We start from the raw sequence: 18,144 nt of genomic DNA on the forward strand, positions 1-18,144 counted from the left end.
TACCAAGAATCAGGCAGTAGGGGAGGAGATTGCCTGGCAAGGTCCTTCTTTGTGATTTTCCTGAAAGGAAGCTTTCTGCCCACACAAGACCAGACCCTCCTAAAATGAGCACTACAAGCTCTATCTACTCACTTAGTGTTTCTGGATGAAAAACTGGCCCTGTTGAAATCACAGGCCAACTCCTATTGACTTATATGACTTAATGGAGACCCTGAGAGAACAGACAAGCCATGTAGACATTAAGGTCTGCACCTGTATTACAAATACTGGTGAAACCAACAGCGGAGAGGATACTGGGAACCTGTGGAGGAACTTCAAGGAAAGACTACACAAGCACTAAAGCTCTGTTGCAAGATGACTCCTATTTCTTTCCCATTCATCTTTCATCTTTTTATTCCTTAGGGACTAAGGGAGAGGAAAAAACAGCACAGGAACTGCTAAGCCCCTTCTCCAAATAGGCCTGGCCCAAGACTGCTCAGAGAAGGCATAAGAAGGAAAGACATACCTTACTGGGTTTCACCAGTAATCCAGCTACCCCAATATGTCTCCAGCAGTGGAAGACACTATTTCAGGAGGGCATGGAAACCTGGCCACTTTCTGCAGTATATTCCCTCAGGATTACTCAGCATCAATGGCCATTGGATTAGTGATGTTATACAGTACATTCCTGCCTATTCCCTTTAGTATTTGTTTATGGACCTTCAGTCCATTATTTTTTCCATTCCCCTTTTGAGCCAATTGACACTGTTACCCTCCACAACCTTCTGCGGCAGCTTCCAGTAGTTCACCATTCACTGTGTAAAGAAGTACTTTATATTATTTTTGTTAAATGACTCTCTCCTTAGTTTGCGTGCCCTGCAGTTCTGGCATTGCATCATTTAGCAAACAGCAGTTCTGCATCTGTTGTTTGCTATCAACTGCCTTCACAATTTGGAAAACGTCAGTCACGTCCCCTCCTTCTTCAGAATTCTCTCCCCAAACTGGAAAGTCCCAGGCACTTTCTTTTTTCCTGTTTTCCAGTCCTCCTTCTCCGTATCTTTTCTAACTACCCTTCTTGCAATACAGATACCAGAACTATGCCCAGTAGCCAAAATGTGTGTGCACCAAAGTTTTGCACAGTGGAAAAATCATGCTTTCTGGTTTGCTCACAAGACAGCACTGAGACAGGCCTGACATTATTCTGAATAAATCTGCCTGGCACCACCTCCAAGAAATTTATGTCATGGGCCTGTCAAAGCTCTCCTCCTCCTCTGTTTTCAATCTTTTCTTCACCCTCCTACTGCATGCTCACATTCCTCCTAGCCAAGTCCACACTGCTCTCCCATTTTTCTGCTACACCCCCACTTTCCAAGACTCCCTTTGCAACTGTAGATAAATGCAGGACCCTGCATGCACTGATTTACTGTGCACAAAACACTGCTGAACATGCTATGAAAAATATATGGGAGGTCTGCATCACCGCCTCATCCCACAGCTAGCTACCAAGAGACATCTGCGATTGGGGGCAGTTATTACCATTTGTGTAACATCAAGAAACTCTTTTCACATATCTCTGCTTGACCTTGTGCTTGACCTTGTGTGTGCAAGGTTGGGGGAGCCAAGCCCACCGTCCTGTGCCTAACACAGTGGCTCAGTGCTGCTGAGACTAGATGCACTTCAACATCTCAGCCACAGTGCCTGCACCTCCCACAGCCTTCCCTCAGTGCTGAACATCACCAACCAGATGAGCCAAAGCAGCACTGCCAGCCAGGAGAAGGGACGTAAGGGAGAATACCACCAAACTCCACCTCTTCTTCCCCCTTGCCTCTGCACAGAAAGCCCACTATTTTCACAGCCATTTTGCCAACACTGGAGAGAACACGCAGTGAAAAAAGGCACTAACCATGGTGAAGCATGCAGGCACCAGTTGTCTATTAAAAGGAAAGTTTAGGAAGGTTTAGTTTTCCACAGTGAGCAGCTTGGGAAGGGCATTTCTTCAGGAAACAATTCACCCAACATTGCTGAGGCTGTACAGATTTTGCCTCTCCCCCTTGCCTATGCCTTTAGGTGGCTGCCTGCCTTGCTTGTGCCTTTACAACTTGGGCTTCCCATGACACTCGAATCTGCTGTTGCTAAGGATAATAGTTTTCACTGGTTCCTTCCATAATCTTAAGCAAGAATCACTAGGGGGATCTAGTCAAAGAAAGCTACTGGTAGTTTTATTCTGCACTGGAATTCTGTAAAGCATATTTGTTGGCAGCTTATAGTCTAAATGAAGGGTCTGATTTGGCTCATTATGAAATAACAGAATTCTGACATTGATTTGAGAATGATTAAACCCCACAAAACCACCTTAGTTGTCCTAAAACCAACTAGACTAAAATCCCAGACACTTTCTGAATAATATTAAAAAGAAAATGTTTCACGAATGAGCTGTGAGATCTTAAATTAATTTAAATTAATTAGAAATGCATAGCCCAGTGATTGTATAACTTCATTGAAGGTACAGAGTTTATGGTAATATAAGTGAAAAGAGAACATTGTCCAAACATTACCACAAGCAGGCAAATTATATTAAAAACATTCACTCTGTGGAGTAATACAAAATAAAATAAAAAATACAAAATATCATCTGATCGCCTCAAGTGATGCTGATTTATACTTTGTATTAACAACATTTCTCTGTACAGTTGCAGTAAGACTGCAATTTTACAAACTGATATTCAGTTGAACATATTTATAACACAAATTATACACTATGTACAAACCTAGTTCTCCAAGGAACTCTTTGTTCAGCATGCTTCAACACAGAAGTGATTTACCACTTTCTAGGACAGGATGCTAGCTTTCCCTTTAATTTAAATACTGAAATACTTATCAAAACATGAAAAAAATCCATTTGCTATCATATGGCGGTGTTCTTAAGTCACTTGTTTGTTACCATATGTTATAGAAGAGTAGAATCATCACAACAATAAATAGCATTGCTTATTATGAACTTAGACTTATATTCACACTTTCAGCCTGAGTGCTTTTACAAGACTGTAGGATCCATTTATCTTTGCTTTTCTTGACAGGTAGATCAAAATTGCAGCTACAGGTACTGCTACTGCTGTTACACAGGAGAATGCAATAATCAGTGGGATCATTAGATCTGTTTTTTCCAATCTTCCTGAAAATGGAGACAAAAGGAGAAAAAAGCTGTGTAAAAACTGATTGAAACAGATACATGTATATTACTGTAAAAGCAGTGTTATTAATGACCTTCATTTGGAACACTATTTCTGTTTTCATGCACAAAGCACATTTCAAAACATTTTCCTTATACTTTTTTCTGTTGTAACTCCATATTACACACTTTAATTCCTAGCCACTGTCCTGGCCTTGAATTTGCCATGCAAGTTCAAACCCATCTGATATCATCTACAATGAAGAATACCATGGAGTTCATGAAGAATACAAGAAGAATAACATGTATTTTACCCAGGAAACCTTTGGGGACATTTCTACCTCCCACAAACAACGCTTCAGGAGAAGACTATGTTTAAAAAGCCCGATCTTTAGCTCTTTTTGTGAAACAGAACTTTCTCTGGATTAGTCTTACTGTTCATGCATGCGGACAGAAATGCAGCCAGGATCCACCTTTTTCTGGCCCTATCCTTACAGTTACTGCACCAACTTGGGTAAGAGAGACAATAACATCCACACTGAAAGGAGCTTAAATACAGCTTATTCTCACCACCTGTTCTATTATTTGGTTTGATTTGGGGTTCTTTTTAGGTTAACTGCAGTATTGTTGCACAAGGATCAGCCATGAACTAGTTGTGCTCACCCTTGATGCAAAATTCATTAGAAAGTATGAACAAAATAAGTTTAAGGCAATAGATCTACCTACCTACAACAGCTATCTTTATCACTTTGACGTTGTTTCCAACCTCATTGAAAACATCAAGCAAATATCTGCCTGTATCATTTTTGGTGACATTGTAGAGTATAAAGGTTCCATTCACTGATGGCAGAATAATTTCTTTCTCCTGATGGACTTTTTTCAGGACCATCTGTGATGGTGGGTTACTGTATGTGCTACATGTAATAGTAACATTTTCTCCTTCTTTGACATTTTCTGATGGATATACTAACACAGTAACATTTTGGGGAGGAACTGAAAAGAAAAGAAATGCAAGGTAGGATTTAGCAACGAACAGAAGCAAAAAACTCATGAGGTATCAGCAGCTTGTACAGACAAAGTACTAATCCAGTTAATGGATCCACTATAATATTCGAGCACATAGCTTTAGACACTACTGTGTCACTAATTGTCCTTCACATGCTACAGTCAACAGCAGCTGACAGAAAGAACATTTTATCAGTTGGAGTATGTTGCATATCTTCTACATTATATGGAGCCTTTTCTTCTTTTCTTATCTTAAATTCACTGTTTATTCATTTGAGTTCATGAAAGGACACAGACCAACAGAACCAGAGGTTGATGTCCTCTTTCAACAGAAGAGAACTAGAAAAGGCAAAGGAAGGAGTCCTAGAATAGTATTGTTTTCACTAGGTTCCACAATTTTGCATCCTGTTTTCAAAGGTGGAAGTGGAACTATGAAAAATTTTGAAGCAGCAATTATTCTGTGCATCTGCCGTTTTGGACAGAAGTTTTCATTAGTACTAAGATCCTACCACTTTTGACAAGAACCTGTGCAACTCATCTCATTTTTTTTAAAGACAATTCGTAATGAAATTGAAGTGAAGATGTCATTCTGTCTGTTTAAACCAAATCCCAATATTAACTCTGTACAGTAGGTATTTTAACTAACCTTTGACATAAAGTGCTATGTGCTGAGACTGCTCTCCCAGTTCATTAATGATATGCATTCATATGTTCCTGCATCCTTTAGCTGAGCCCTGTCTATGGTATATTTGCCATCTACTGTTTCAAGGGTTGTGATCCCAATACCTATTTTCTTTCACAGAGTACTCTGAACAGAGGTAACATCCACAGATGTGCAAGAGATGGTAACGCTTTCTCCTTGTATCACCACACTTGAAGGGAAAACTGAAGGTGTATCCCTAAGGAATACTGTTGCCATGCAATAAACAGAAGCAGCAGAGTTAAAGCAGAGAAGTCCACTTACTACCAAAAATGAAAATTTGCTGTCATTGCACGTAGGTTGAGGAATCGGCATTTGGTATAGCTTAAATGCACCTTGTGAAAACAGGATACAGGGTCGTGACTTAAAGGAGAGCCAAGGGGCTGTAATGCAGTCCCTCCACAGAGAAGTTTCAACATGTACTTTCTCTTTGAATCTTTTGTATGTAGGTATCTGGATCCTCCACTGAGACTTATTTGGAAGAAAACATAGGCACCGTGTAGCTTCTTTGCCTCACGCACACATTTTCCAATTGGAAGGAGTGATGGAAGCTCAACTGACGTGAGAACTTTGCATAAGCTATCTGTACTCAGGCAGATATCACCCTTCATTGTTTAAAGCTTCCTAAATGACTTAATGACATTAGGGCTGCCTTTTAACTCCATTGACATCAAAGACAGGATTCCCCCGTCCTTCACAGAATGAGATCTGCACCTAAAATACATAAAACAAAAAACTGTGTTCTGTCTTGTTCTACTAACCTTGAACAAGTAATTTCACAGCTTTTTCTTCTTTGCCAAATTGATTATAAGCTTCACATTCATAAAGCCCCTGATCTTGACTTCTTATGTTCTGTATAGTTAAAGTTGCATCTTGAAAAATTTTCTCAGACTCCCCGTTGGCCTTCTTTTTCTTCCAAGAGATCACTGGAGCTGGATTACCAGAACTAGTACATTTCATCGTCACAGTTTCTCCTTCTTTAACAGCAGTAGCAGGAATAACAGAGATCATTGTATTCTTCGGTCCATCTGAAAGGAAGCATCCTGTAGTTAATCATCACTGGATTTTTTAGAGATGGATCCAACATGTCCTACTGGATGCCAGGTTGTTGGTCTCCCCAAGTTAATTTCTTTTTCATTCTCAGAATAAGTAAAGCACACAGTATCAGAGCTTCCATACAAACTCTCTATAGCCTGAACTACTAACCAAGTACTTCTAACCAAGAATGTTAAGAGGGTAGATCAGTTTCTCGCTCATTCAGATCCTGCCTTATGACTGTCATTACATTAAAGATTTCATGTCTTTGTTTTGCTCATCAGCACTGCTCCTTTCTTTGGGGAAGAGCAGAGGACTATGCTGATTTTTTTGTACTCACAGGGTTTTGTTTAGTTTGATGGTTACATTTATCACTGAAGTAAGTGACGAATTAACTAATTAGTTTTAAATTATTGGGAAAACATTACACATACTTACATTCCACATTAAATGTTATTTCACTTTTACTTTTCCCAAACTTATTTTCTGCTACACATTCATAGTCTCCTCCATTTAGAAATGTCACGGACGGAAGAAGGAGAATTCTCCCCTCACTGTAAGGCCCCATGTCTGCACTGTCAGATTTTCTCCTCAAAATAATCTTGGGAGGAGGGTTACTCTCAGCAGAACATTGTATGGTAACATTTTCTCCTTCTTGAACTGTCGTAGAAGGCTCGATGGAGAGTTCTGCAATGTTTGGAGCACCTGCATGACAAAAGAGAAGGCTGTTATACTAATGCAAAAGTACTGAAGACAGAGGGGGGTTTAACAAAGTAGAAATTGCTCCCCCAAGGATCTGTTAATTTTGGTTTTGGTCCCAGGCTCCATCTGAGACTTTTGGCTCTATTGAAACAGTAGCAGTAATAATAACAACAACAACAACATCCCAAATAGTTTTACTATTAAGTGACTAGTAAATTTACTACTAATGACTAAAACTACTAGTTCAAAGAAGGAGACTGTGATGTCCCTGTGAAATTGCTATGTACATTAGCATTTCAATAACAGTGACCCCCACACCACCACATTCTCAGATTCTTTTATCACTTTGAGTGTTGCGTTGTAGGAAATGTATAGAGGTATGCATGTACAACAGCAGTACAGAAAGAATTAGCTGAAAATTAAGCATAGAAACGAAAAGCACAGCCCATGAAGAGCAGCAGTAAATTGAAAGCTAAATCCTGAATATATAACAAAGAAGGCCCCATGATTTCCTAATTTTCAGTGTTTCAGCATCCTCCAATCAAACAGGCAGCTGCCAATCGGGTACTGGATGATACAAATTAATTTCAAGCAGACTTGTACCTTGTATAACAATGTCCACAGTTGCTTTCTCTGTTTTATTAGTTACCAGATTAATTACTTCACAGATGTACAGTCCTGAATCAGTGAAACGGGCATGGGGAATAGAAAGGACATTGTTTTCTATCAGATGCTCAATGCTTTCATCAGCCAGATGTTTTCTCCAAACTATTCGTGGTGGTGGATTACTCTCAGTCACGCAAGTGAGTGTTAGAGGGTCTCCTTCCATTGCCAAGTTGCCTGGAGATGCAGTAATGATAGTATTTTGTGGACCAACTGGAAGAGAACGAGAGAGGCGAGGTCAGTAAGTTAACGATGAATGACACGCACATCTTTAACACTAGCTTCTCTAGAGGTACATTTCACACAATATCAAGAAAAAATGAATAATGGATATTCCAGTAAACACAGTGGAACAATTTTTCCAGACCTGATAAGACATTTAGCTTGCAGCTTTGAAAGCTAAGCTAGACCAAATGTGTACAACTTTTTTTTTTTTAATCTTACATTTGTCTCCCTATTGTTTACGACTATAAACTTGGAACTGCTAAGCACACAATGGCAATTTTAAAAACAATTGTTTATCTGCATGCTGCCATTTTTCTTCTGGTCTTTACTTTCTGACTGAATACTATAGCCCAAGGTAAGAGAGTGAGAGGAGTTACCAAAGCATTGCCTACTTCTGCCACGAACAACAGTGGGTATTTAATGACTCAATGACTGTTACTGAATATAAGAGAATTCAACTGAATATAATAGATTATCTACAAAAATAATATAGATAAGAAGTGCAGATTATAAATGATTTATAAAACACGCTTTGTAAACCCATTCCATGAAACTTAACATTAAACGGTACTTGGTGTGAAAGCCCTAGGATAAAAATACTTACAGTTTGCATTCAGTTTCTGAGAAGTTACTCTTTCTTTGGGTTCAAAGTCCATAGAAACAATTGGTAACTTGGCCACACAGGTAATCTCTTTCCCAATATCTTCAACCGTGGGATTAAATGAATATGTCACAATTTTGGTCTCTGTATTTGCGCTGTCATCTTCATAAAAACATTTCTCTTTAAGAACATGTTCCTCTTTCTTTAGGAGTACTTCCAGGTATTCAGAAGGATACACATCAGGAATTTTACAGGTGACTGTGACTGGTTCTCCAGCAGCTAAGGATGGGCTGATCTCAATGACAGGATCACTGGGGAAAGCTAAAAGAATAAAATCCATTTCTTTAGTCTGGCAGAGATGAGCTCTAGGGTCAACATAAGAACAAGATCCAGACATCAAACATCTTGAATTTAGAGGCATTCAGAACATGATATTATATCAACTTTCTTACAAGACATATCTTGATATGAAGACATACAAGTCTTTCATAAGCAGTTCATACCCTAGCAGGAATTATATTTGCACAATTGTTGAAATATGATCACAACTGATCTAAGACCCAGCAAGGCACCTAGGCAGTGATACAGCTGCCTAAAGACAGGCATCCAGAGCAATCCATACACTGGTGGTATCCTGTTTTCTGTGCTGGTAGGTTTAGACATCTGAATCATTCCGCTGCAAACTGCAAAGGCTTTGATTAGGTGCTCTCCACTTGCAGGTTTCCCAAATACATCCATCTTAACCACACTGATTGTTTTCTTTTTTTTTTTTTTTCCAGCTCTACGAATGTTTTGGGGAGTCTGTTTTGGCTTTCAAGTATTACCAAGGGTAAGAATAAATAAGACCAGTATGTACTACCTTCAGTGCAGAAAGCTAAGCAGAAAGGGGCAGAGAAAGAGTCCCGAACAGAGAGATAAAGGAATCTTACAAGGAAATACATGTTGAGCTATAGCAGACTCATTATCCTAGCATTATCAGTTAACTACCAACCACAATATCTAAAAACAATTATGGATTTTTTACGAACATGTACTACTTAAACAGAATTTTACATTTTTACTTACAGTAAAGTTCAACTTTGATACTCTTCTCTTTTTTCTCTTTCTTACCACAGAAGACAGTACACAGATAATCATGAGAATTCGCAATGCTGACTGGATTCATTGTCAAGGTAGAGTATGTCCTATGGTGGTTCACTGTTCCTCCAAGGGGGTTGTCCATCTGGGTTCTCCAGGAAAAACTTGGTGATGCACAGCCAGTAGTATTGCATGTGAGTATGAGTGTGTCTCCAATCTGTGCAACAATTCTGTTAGCAGGTATAATCTCCATCTCAAAAGCTTTAACTACAATAGGGAGAACATACATAAACTCAGCAGCGTTCTCAACAACTATTTTCCCATTTCTTCTCAGGTTCTACTGTGACATAAGGTCATTACTTTGCAAGTTTACTTTACAGTTGTGTGGAAGTTAAACTAATAAAGCTCATACAGTGGTTTACATCTCCAAAACACCCCATAAATGTTGCTGGTTTTGTCAAAGAAAGTACAGACTCAGATGACTCTAACAGACAGTTCTCATGTACAAAATGGCATAAACCCAATGCTGTCAGTGAAAATAAATGCATTGGCACAATATAATTTTTTTTTGTCAGGTGGATCTGATTCTAAAACTTTGTAATATTTGAGGGGAGGGGGGGTAAGTAAGATAGCAAGGACAACTGCAGAATCACTTTCAACAGGACATTTAGTACCAAGCTTGGCTGATACTGTCAGGGATGACAGTAAAAATCAAACACGTAGTAACATACTGCTGTTGTCTCCTAGACTGCCTTTTAGCAAACTCAATAAGAAAATGACTGTGTCATTGCAGAGCACAGAAAAGCTCAAAGTAAATGTCAAAAAAAGCTTCCTGACATTTTGACAGAACTACTTAATTGACAGTTGTATTCACTGAAATGTAAAAGCAACTGGAACAAAGAGAAATAAAGATCAAACTGTAAATTATAGGTCAGTTTACACTTAACAAAATTAAAAACAAATAAAGCAAACAACCCCCTTCAACTTACCAGTCATTAACACATACAAAATTATTAGCAGAGCTTGGCTTGTTCTTCCCATCTCTTTTAACATTTGCAATTGCTGTTACTAGGTAAAGAAAGTAAATTCAAAAGCCTTGCTTTCTATTTTCTGTGAAGAAGCACAGCGAGATCCTGCTGCTCTGCAATGGTTTATTAGAATAGAGCCAGCGCGCTCTTTATAGAGGCTCTCCTCGAGGTGGAGTGGGAAATCCCTGGCCGGGGAAATCCACAGCAGGGGGGAAGAGATCCGTACTGGGCTGTGCCGGTGGGCTCAGCGCCCTCTGCTGCTTTTTTAACACAGAATTTAAAGCCCAGGGAAACAATAAGTATTGACACTCGTAATACAGTGCCTACTAGACTTAAAAAGACCAAGCCGACATCTGATCCTTCAAACAACTGACAAAATGAAAGAATGTGGGTAATTCCAAATACTTGAATGGCACTATATCTAATGGAAAAGTTATTCAAGTTTGCTTTCAGTGCAAATGTTTTTGTAGGGCTGTGTCCTGAGAATACTTTTAACAATACTCAATTCTGTAAACAACTTTACCTAACTCGGTATTCCCTTTGAAAACTGTGCTGCCAGTTTAAAGAGGTGGTGTTACTCATGTTCCTAAGTATTTTTGATCCCTAAAAATGAAGAAATAAGTCAGATAACAGAAATCTGGAGATCTGACTTGATCAGCTTGATTCAGGCTCATCCTGTTTGGACGAATTGAATGAACCAATTTTCCCAATTCCACTTTAAAAATGTCTCTAAAATGTTCCTCTTTCAAGATGCTACTGGTATGCATTACATTACTGATATGCCTCTCGTATCTCTCATGTCCTGTTTACGTGTAATTGAAATATAGCAGGTGAAAATACAACTTTGGGATTGTTTTCAGTGTTTGGTTTCCAGTGGGTATAAAAATCCAGTTTGGAATATTTCTGAGGACAACTATTACTGGTTAATATAGCGACAATGTTATGAAAAAAGTAAAATAACATTTTTGGTGTTTAATTTTCAATTGGGAAATGCTATGAATGCAAAGAATGGATAAAGGTTTCCAAATCTCAACTGTTTATTTATTCAACTACTTGAGTAGCTTGTATTGGTCAATCATGAATCACTAAATAAAAGCAGCAAGAAATTAAAAACAAAACATGAATATTTTTAAAATGTCTCTGGCAAATCATTTGGTATGTAATAGTTTGGTCATTTGATGTTTATGAAATATTGTCATCATATAGTATATTTTGTAAACAGCACAGATTCAAATATCTAGTAAATGAGTAATAACTTGGAAAAATAAAGGCTGAAGTAACAATGCTGTAAATGCTAAGGAAATTTAATTACTGAAAAGCTGGTCCTACATCAGCCTAATACTTTTTTGAGGCAAGCAGATTTTATGGTTAATAACCTAATGCTAGCTCCAAAATACCATGTTCAGGTGAGAGTAGTACCAGAGGAAATAAGGCTCCTGCTGGCCTACAGGCAGCGTGTCGTCTTCAGGAAATATTTTTTTCTGCTTGTTCCCTGATCGCAGCTGCCCCTACATTTGCATCCTCATCAAAGGATAGCTGGACAGTACATGCTGCTACAGAAACACCAAAGAACATTGTAACAAATACATTTATGACTCTGTCAAAGACCTTACACTAGGTAAAATAAGAAGCATCGACCACTTTTTTCATACACTTACCATAAACTCATAAATATAAAGGGATGTAATGATTGTGGGAAGATAAAATTGTGATCTCAGGCAGAAAGTATGTCTTCAAAATAATAATTAATAGTAAAAACAATATTCAGAAATATGGAAAAACTGAACAAGACAACCAAAGAATTATCCAGAAGACAATAAAACAGGGAAATCTGAAGCACCTAGCAATGCCTAACAAAAAGTCACTAAAGGTGAAATTCACTGAAACTGCCACAGTGGATTCTCCCATAATCTATTGTTTTTATTATCATCATCATTGTTTTTATTAGAGGAGGAAGAAAAACAAAAACCTCCTAAGTCTCAGGAAATACAAGTAGAGTACTGTCCTGGAAGTACTGTTATCAAATCCAGAAACCCAAAATCTACCCAGAGTAGGTAACAACATCTACAGAATGTGATTTTACTTCACAGAAAATGGTTTTGTTTGAAGAAAAGTATACTCTCTTATTTAAGTTACAAATAAATACTTTTTAATCATAGGCAGAGAGAAGTAAGAAATGAAACTCTTCTGCTTTGACTGCTTAAATAATCATGGGCTAAGCTGAAAAAGAAAAGCCAAATTTTCCCTGTTTCTGGGAAATCAGTTTCTAGACACGAAAATATACAAACACAGGAGGCCATATCCACATGCTGGAAAAATTGTAATCAAGTCCTTCATCAGATAACATGAAATAGGAAATAACTCTGATCCAGCTCTTAGTAAACTAAACTGGACGCCTGCCATTAATTTTACTGGAGTTGGATCCTTTACCAGAGGAACTACTATGCTGAGCAATCAGACAAATTTAACTCAGACAGTATAGGTAAGAGCAGGGTTAGCCAACAAGTATTATTAAATTATTAAAGGAAGTACAGATCTGCCAAGAAATTAAAATTTTTCTTAAAACTTGCTCTTTACCCAACTTCAAATATGAGCCTTCTAAGTATTTTAAAAAGAACGTGTAATTTACTGTTGCTCCTGCTATCCTCAGCATCAACCTGCAAATAGGACAATGAGTATCAAGTTTGCTTATTTTCAGAACTGGCTGTTCTGTCTGAAAACAAATAGAAATCAGCTGACAAGTTTTAGCAGTTGACCTCAAGAGTTCAGATAATCTAGTTTTTTATTCAAATGGCACAGAGGAGGATACTGGGGATAAAAATAGAGGATGCATCTAGATTCACAGTGACATCGAGAATTACAGGATCAACTGGAAGAAATTCTGACACATGCAGAGCATAATGAAGACTGGAATGTAACAAGTACTATGAAAATATTACTAAAGGCAAAAGAGATTAAAAGAATTAAGCACTGGGATGTAAATATGTTTTCCACTACATCTAGTAATCAAAAGAGACTTTCCTCAGGCTTTGATGGACAAAAAGATAAAACAATTGTGTGTCTCGGAAGGGAGTTTGGAAATACTGACCACATCATTTTTGGCCTGGCATCAGAAAATACAAATATCCTTCAGGAAACTGAAACTTACTTCAGACTTTTCTGAAATGTAAGAAAAGAAAAGCATTTCAGAACTGTGCTAAGCATTTGCTTTAACTCATACTTCTAAAACCCTGTTAAACCCCGATATGATGAACTTCAATTAATTTCCTCTAGACAAAAGAGAAAACAAGTTCTTGATACCTTAATGAATTATTTGAACAAAATGCACTTTATGCAACATGTTAGTTATCCAACATTTCTAACCCTCTTTCTGCATCTTTAATGTACTGCACTGTCTCGCAGAGGCTGTTAGAGGAAAGCTGAAAGGCTAAACCTCATGCAGGATGTGGTGTCTTAAAACCTTCACCACTGGTTTTGTGATTTATGGCCAAGGAGAAGAGAGCTACTCCTCTTTTGGCAGAGAAGATTTATAAGAAAAGGTAGAAGGAAACTCATCTAATTTGACATTCTGTTTCCTGTGTCAGCAATAAAATGCTTGATGACACTTCACCCCAATATCTGCATCTAGAGCCACCATTTGGGATTTCTGCTAAAATACCCAGTGTTGGAGTAATAACTTCTGTACAGGGCCCCAACACAGAAACATATGCAACATATTTATTACTAAGAATCGTTGTGTCCCATCAGCTTGAGAGAGCGGAATCTTTCTGTGGAAGGCATGTCATTCAGGGAAGAAGATGCAGCTAAGTCTGACTCAACAATTCTTCAGCCTCAGATGACAGAGGTATTACAGCAAGTTCATACTTAGGTCCCCCGTTCAAACTGCAGCCCTCACTCATCTCATGAAAGATCTGCTTGGGATGCGCACTGAACATCTGAGTATAAGAAAGCCTGTTACAGAGTTTCTGATGCTTTATGGAAGCAGCTGGGATGAAGAGCTTTCACCCTACGCAAAGAGTGTTCGATACCTCCACAGTATGATCATGCCTAAATAAAAGCAAGAGGAATGTGTTGTAACTCAAATGAGAACTATTCTCTCAGGGAAAATGTATCTGCATCAGGCACCACGTCCAAGGTAACACCTCTAACATGGTCATATCTTGATCAAGTAACTGAAAAAATATGAACCTGGAGGACATGTATGAATACTGCTGGCTATATGGCTTATACAGCAGATAATGATCTGCCAGCCTCAAAATCTTCAGTTCTCAGCAACCTCAATAGCCTGCTATATGGGTTATATACTGTCTTTCCTTCCGCAGTGCCTACTGGCTTTTTGATTCCCAAAGCTTCCCTGACCCTTTTCTTTCTCTAACTCCCTCCACCTTTCTCATCACCTGACAAGAGTACAACCTCTGTATAGCCCTCAAGAGGGGGAGGAGAGCATCACTGACTCCCTATAATTTTCATCTCCGGATGGGAAGGATGAGATCTACATGCAGATCTATTTAAAGGGTTGTGTCTGTTTCAGGAATTGTAACTTTGTTCCTAGCTACAAAAAGAACACCAACGCATTACCCTGTAACCCACATCACACCTTACAATTGTACTCCACATCTAACTTGTCATCTGTTGAAAAAAGGGAAAAAAGAAACAACTTAAGAAAGTTTTATCATCTGCTTCTTTCCCTTTTCTGGAATTTCTGAAATACTGCTTATAAAAATAAATGCATCTACTTCCTTCATTATCTTTCTCAGGCACCAGCTCCCCAGCTATGACACTTGCTGTTTGGTTAGTCTGAAGGCATCCAGAATCCACAAAAGATGCCAGATAAAATAATACCGAAGTATGATAACTTGCATAGACTACAAAATAGCTAATTTCTCATCTTCTTCTATACAGAGGCATTGTCTATTTCGCTTCACAGAAGGAACAAGAAGTTACTATAAAAAGTAAGTAGAAACGACTAGTGAAAAAAGTCCCTACATTTTACCTTAGTCTCTTGTTGCTGTGAAAAAACAAGCTGTGGAAATTCCAAATCTTATTTCTGAAAAAATGAAAGTATGATTTTAGTGATGCTGGATCTAAAAGTGAAACTGTTGAATAGCCTTTAAATCCACATACTTCTTAGACTGCCAAATACTGTACTGTAAGTCAAGATTTATTTGTTTGGGTAGCTAAGCTTCCATTGTCTCATAGTGACTTATGTAAAAAAAAGTTTTCCTTTTGAAATATTCTCCAGTGTATATCAAGAGCCAAATTCAGATATGAGCCTTGGACTATTCAAAATCTCTTTGGGAATTTTGAAGTGAGAGTTCAGATCTACTTTTATTTTGAGCTAAGTATACTGAGACATGTCAAAGTCATTTGTTCTCACTGGAATTATAGCTTTTCAGACAAAACTAATTCAAATTGGTCAGAGTAAAAAAAATAAAGTGGGATTTGGGTCAAAGTGCAGATGCTGGCTAGCACCTGGGATATGGCAAGATAAAGTCAGCTGAAAACATTTAACAAGGAATGTGACCAACTTACTTAATTCCCCCAACACTCCACATGCAATTCCAATACCACTCAATATCATTGTATACCTCATTAAGGCCACATTTCACACGATCAGATGAAGTTAATCAAGAAAAGAGTGGAGAACTTTTTGACCAAGCTTTGTTATTACTCACCAGTTCTCTAAGGCACTTGTAGAACCTTGACTATGGCAAAATGGAGATCAGTCGCTTCCGTTTTTCCCACCTCCTTCCTGCTCTTCAGTCATGAGGTACATGTATGTCCCTAAGGACCCAGAAAGACAGAGGGGAATGATGAGAGCAAGGTCTGCAACAGACCATTCCAGCTGGAACAAATGCAGAACTTGGATTCTCCTAGACAGGCTTCTGATAACTGCACTGGTACTAATTGATTATCCTTCAACTTGTCTATCACAGACTATATTCTTTATACTCTTACAACGGTTCATATTCTGAAGAGCTGTGTTCAGCTGTATAGATGTTATTTTTGCTGCACTGAGTTATATAAATGTTATCTTTGTAGTCCCACAGTGGACTGGCTCACTAACAGGTAGAAATATTACACAGATATCAGAAAGGAATTAAATGAATTAACATTGCATGATTCAAGAATCATAATTTTTAAATCTTCCAGGAATCACTCTTTTTTTTTTTTTTTAAAGACACGTAAGGAAATCTTTCTTTTATCTAGATATTGTCACCTTTCCCTCTCTGGAAGTGGGCTGAAAGTTCTAAAGGAAATGACCCTCCAAATGGAAACAAGAAGCAACGAACTGATTTTTACTTCTGTCAAGCCTAAATGACAAGTATCCAAGAGAAAGCATTTTGCAGTAGCAAAATACGTGTATGTACATATACTAATAAACTGAGTAACACTTAAAGCCAGCTGCAAGTCTGTTAAGGATCTGGCACCTTTCCTTTATCTCTTGAATGTGCTCTACCCTAAATCAACAACATGCTGTTTTGTTACTTTTTTGTTACTGTTTTTGTTACTTTTATTTCTCTCTTTCATTTTTTCCCCACAGAGTTAAGTATCATCTTAACTACTTGCTTTGTTAACACTTTCATGGAAGGAATATGCTAATGTAGGAGTAGCTAAGTGATAAAAACCAGGGGCAGCCAAGTTTTTCTAGGCAAGCAAGGGTAAGAAAGATGCGAGTTGCTGGCATTTATTTCCCCTTTTGAGACAATTACTTGGCTAGGCATCAAAGCCCCAATCCTTGTTGTCTGATACAGACAACTGAGCAAGAATGACTTTCATAGTTGTGTCACCCTCTATCATAGACCCTGTTACTCTCTAGTGATAAGAGAGGCAACTTGAGAAATGTGACGTGTGTTTGAAATTGCTGTCAGGCAGGATAAAGGTCTGTGCTGAATTAGCTTGAGAAATGTCTGACTTTCAGCATTCACATGCTGCTTAGCCAAGCATCCCTCCTGAAATGTCCCAGAATTATATGTGAATACCAACTCATAAGGAACAGGTTATTTAGTGACCCTTTTGGTTGGATAAATTTTGCCTCTACTGACTTAACTTCTGACTATAATTAGCTCTACAGCATGAGGAACAGATATTAGTACCTCCCTTCCAACAGCTCAGCTTCAGACAAATGCTCTACCTGTATGGTTTTCTGGCCGAGGGTCTCTCCCAGCTGAATGAAATCACTACTGACCGGGTCAGATGACGATGCAGCTACTGCCAGAGCTTTCACTGGGATGCTGGGATATCCTAATGGGAAACAAAACATTTCTGTGCAGCCCACAGTTTCTAAAAGATAAGGAAGACATGTAAATGTTGCATGTGCAGTGTTGAATCCTTTTGTGGATCAAGGACCAAATCCAGTTAAGTTCTGGTAGGTTCATGAGCTTGAGATTAGTCTTACCTCAGTAATGTCTTTCTGTATTCAGGGTATCAAGTAGCATGGTAACTTCATATCTGCAGGACCATCAGGATCAAGGCACAGGAATTTCCAGGGGCATGTTCAAGGGTGAATTCATTAAGATTTTGAGCAAATTATCTTACACTAAGTTTCCTAGATTATTTGAATGAATACAATACAATTATCTCACACTGAAAAGAAATACGCTCTAATAATCCTAGTATTATTGGTCTAACGTGTTTGATATAAAACTATCAGCCTTTAAATGACTTATTATTACATTTTATTACACTGATTCATCTGCTATTGTGCCAAGACCCAGCTGCTGACTTTGATTTTCCTGCACTTTCAGGTGTCTTGTGCCATGACTGTATTGAATTTTGTGGCATGAAGAGATATTCATTCTGTCTCTAAGGTCAGCATATGGATCCTGCTGTAGCTTATGGCTTCAGAAAATGTCTTTGGACATAGCAAATATATTCTATTAACAATTCAGGATCTCAGACAATTTAAGAAAAAATTGTTTCCCTTTATCTTCCCAATTGGATTTATTAATTGGAATTT

The 18,144-nt window shown here is 38.2% G+C and overlaps 1 protein-coding gene across 2 annotated transcripts; it reads right to left on the minus strand.

Moving 5' to 3' along the window:
• Window positions 1-2,472: 2,472 nt before the first annotated feature.
• On the minus strand, window positions 2,473-10,322 carry VCAM1 (vascular cell adhesion molecule 1). 2 transcript variants are annotated; one of them, XM_087732760.1, is made up of 8 exons: window positions 10,146-10,322; window positions 9,145-9,423; window positions 8,083-8,400; window positions 7,194-7,466; window positions 6,327-6,593; window positions 5,615-5,881; window positions 3,875-4,141; window positions 2,473-3,151 (listed from the first exon to the last, which is right to left on the minus strand). In XM_087732760.1, exons 1-8 carry the CDS (start codon window positions 10,207-10,209, stop codon window positions 2,991-2,993), a joined length of 1,896 nt encoding a protein of 631 aa, XP_087588886.1. In that variant the 5' UTR covers window positions 10,210-10,322; the 3' UTR covers window positions 2,473-2,990. The 2 variants fall into 2 exon arrangements, with proteins under 2 accessions (XP_087588886.1, XP_009466563.1); XM_009468288.2 differs by lacking the exon at window positions 3,875-4,141.
• Between the last annotated feature and the right edge of the window lie 7,822 nt (window positions 10,323-18,144).

The sequence above is a fragment of the Nipponia nippon genome, unplaced genomic scaffold (genome assembly GCF_047370975.1).
Source record: "Nipponia nippon isolate SJK-2023a ecotype South Korea unplaced genomic scaffold, ASM4737097v1 scaffold_5, whole genome shotgun sequence".
Classification (NCBI taxonomy): Eukaryota; Metazoa; Chordata; class Aves; order Pelecaniformes; family Threskiornithidae; genus Nipponia; species Nipponia nippon.

Excerpts from the sequence above, each read along its gene's own strand:
- VCAM1 (XM_087732760.1), bottom strand. The coding sequence starts at position 10,209 with ATGTTAAAAGAGATGGGAAGAACAAGCCAAGCTCTGCTAATAATTTTG. Across the intron at positions 9,424-10,145 it reads TTTGTATGTGTTAATGACTG|TTAAAGCTTTTGAGATGGAG; the intron begins GTAAGTTGAAGG and ends TCCCTATTGTAG. Across the intron at positions 6,594-7,193 it reads TGTGGACATTGTTATACAAG|GTGCTCCAAACATTGCAGAA; the intron begins GTACAAGTCTGC and ends TTTGTCATGCAG.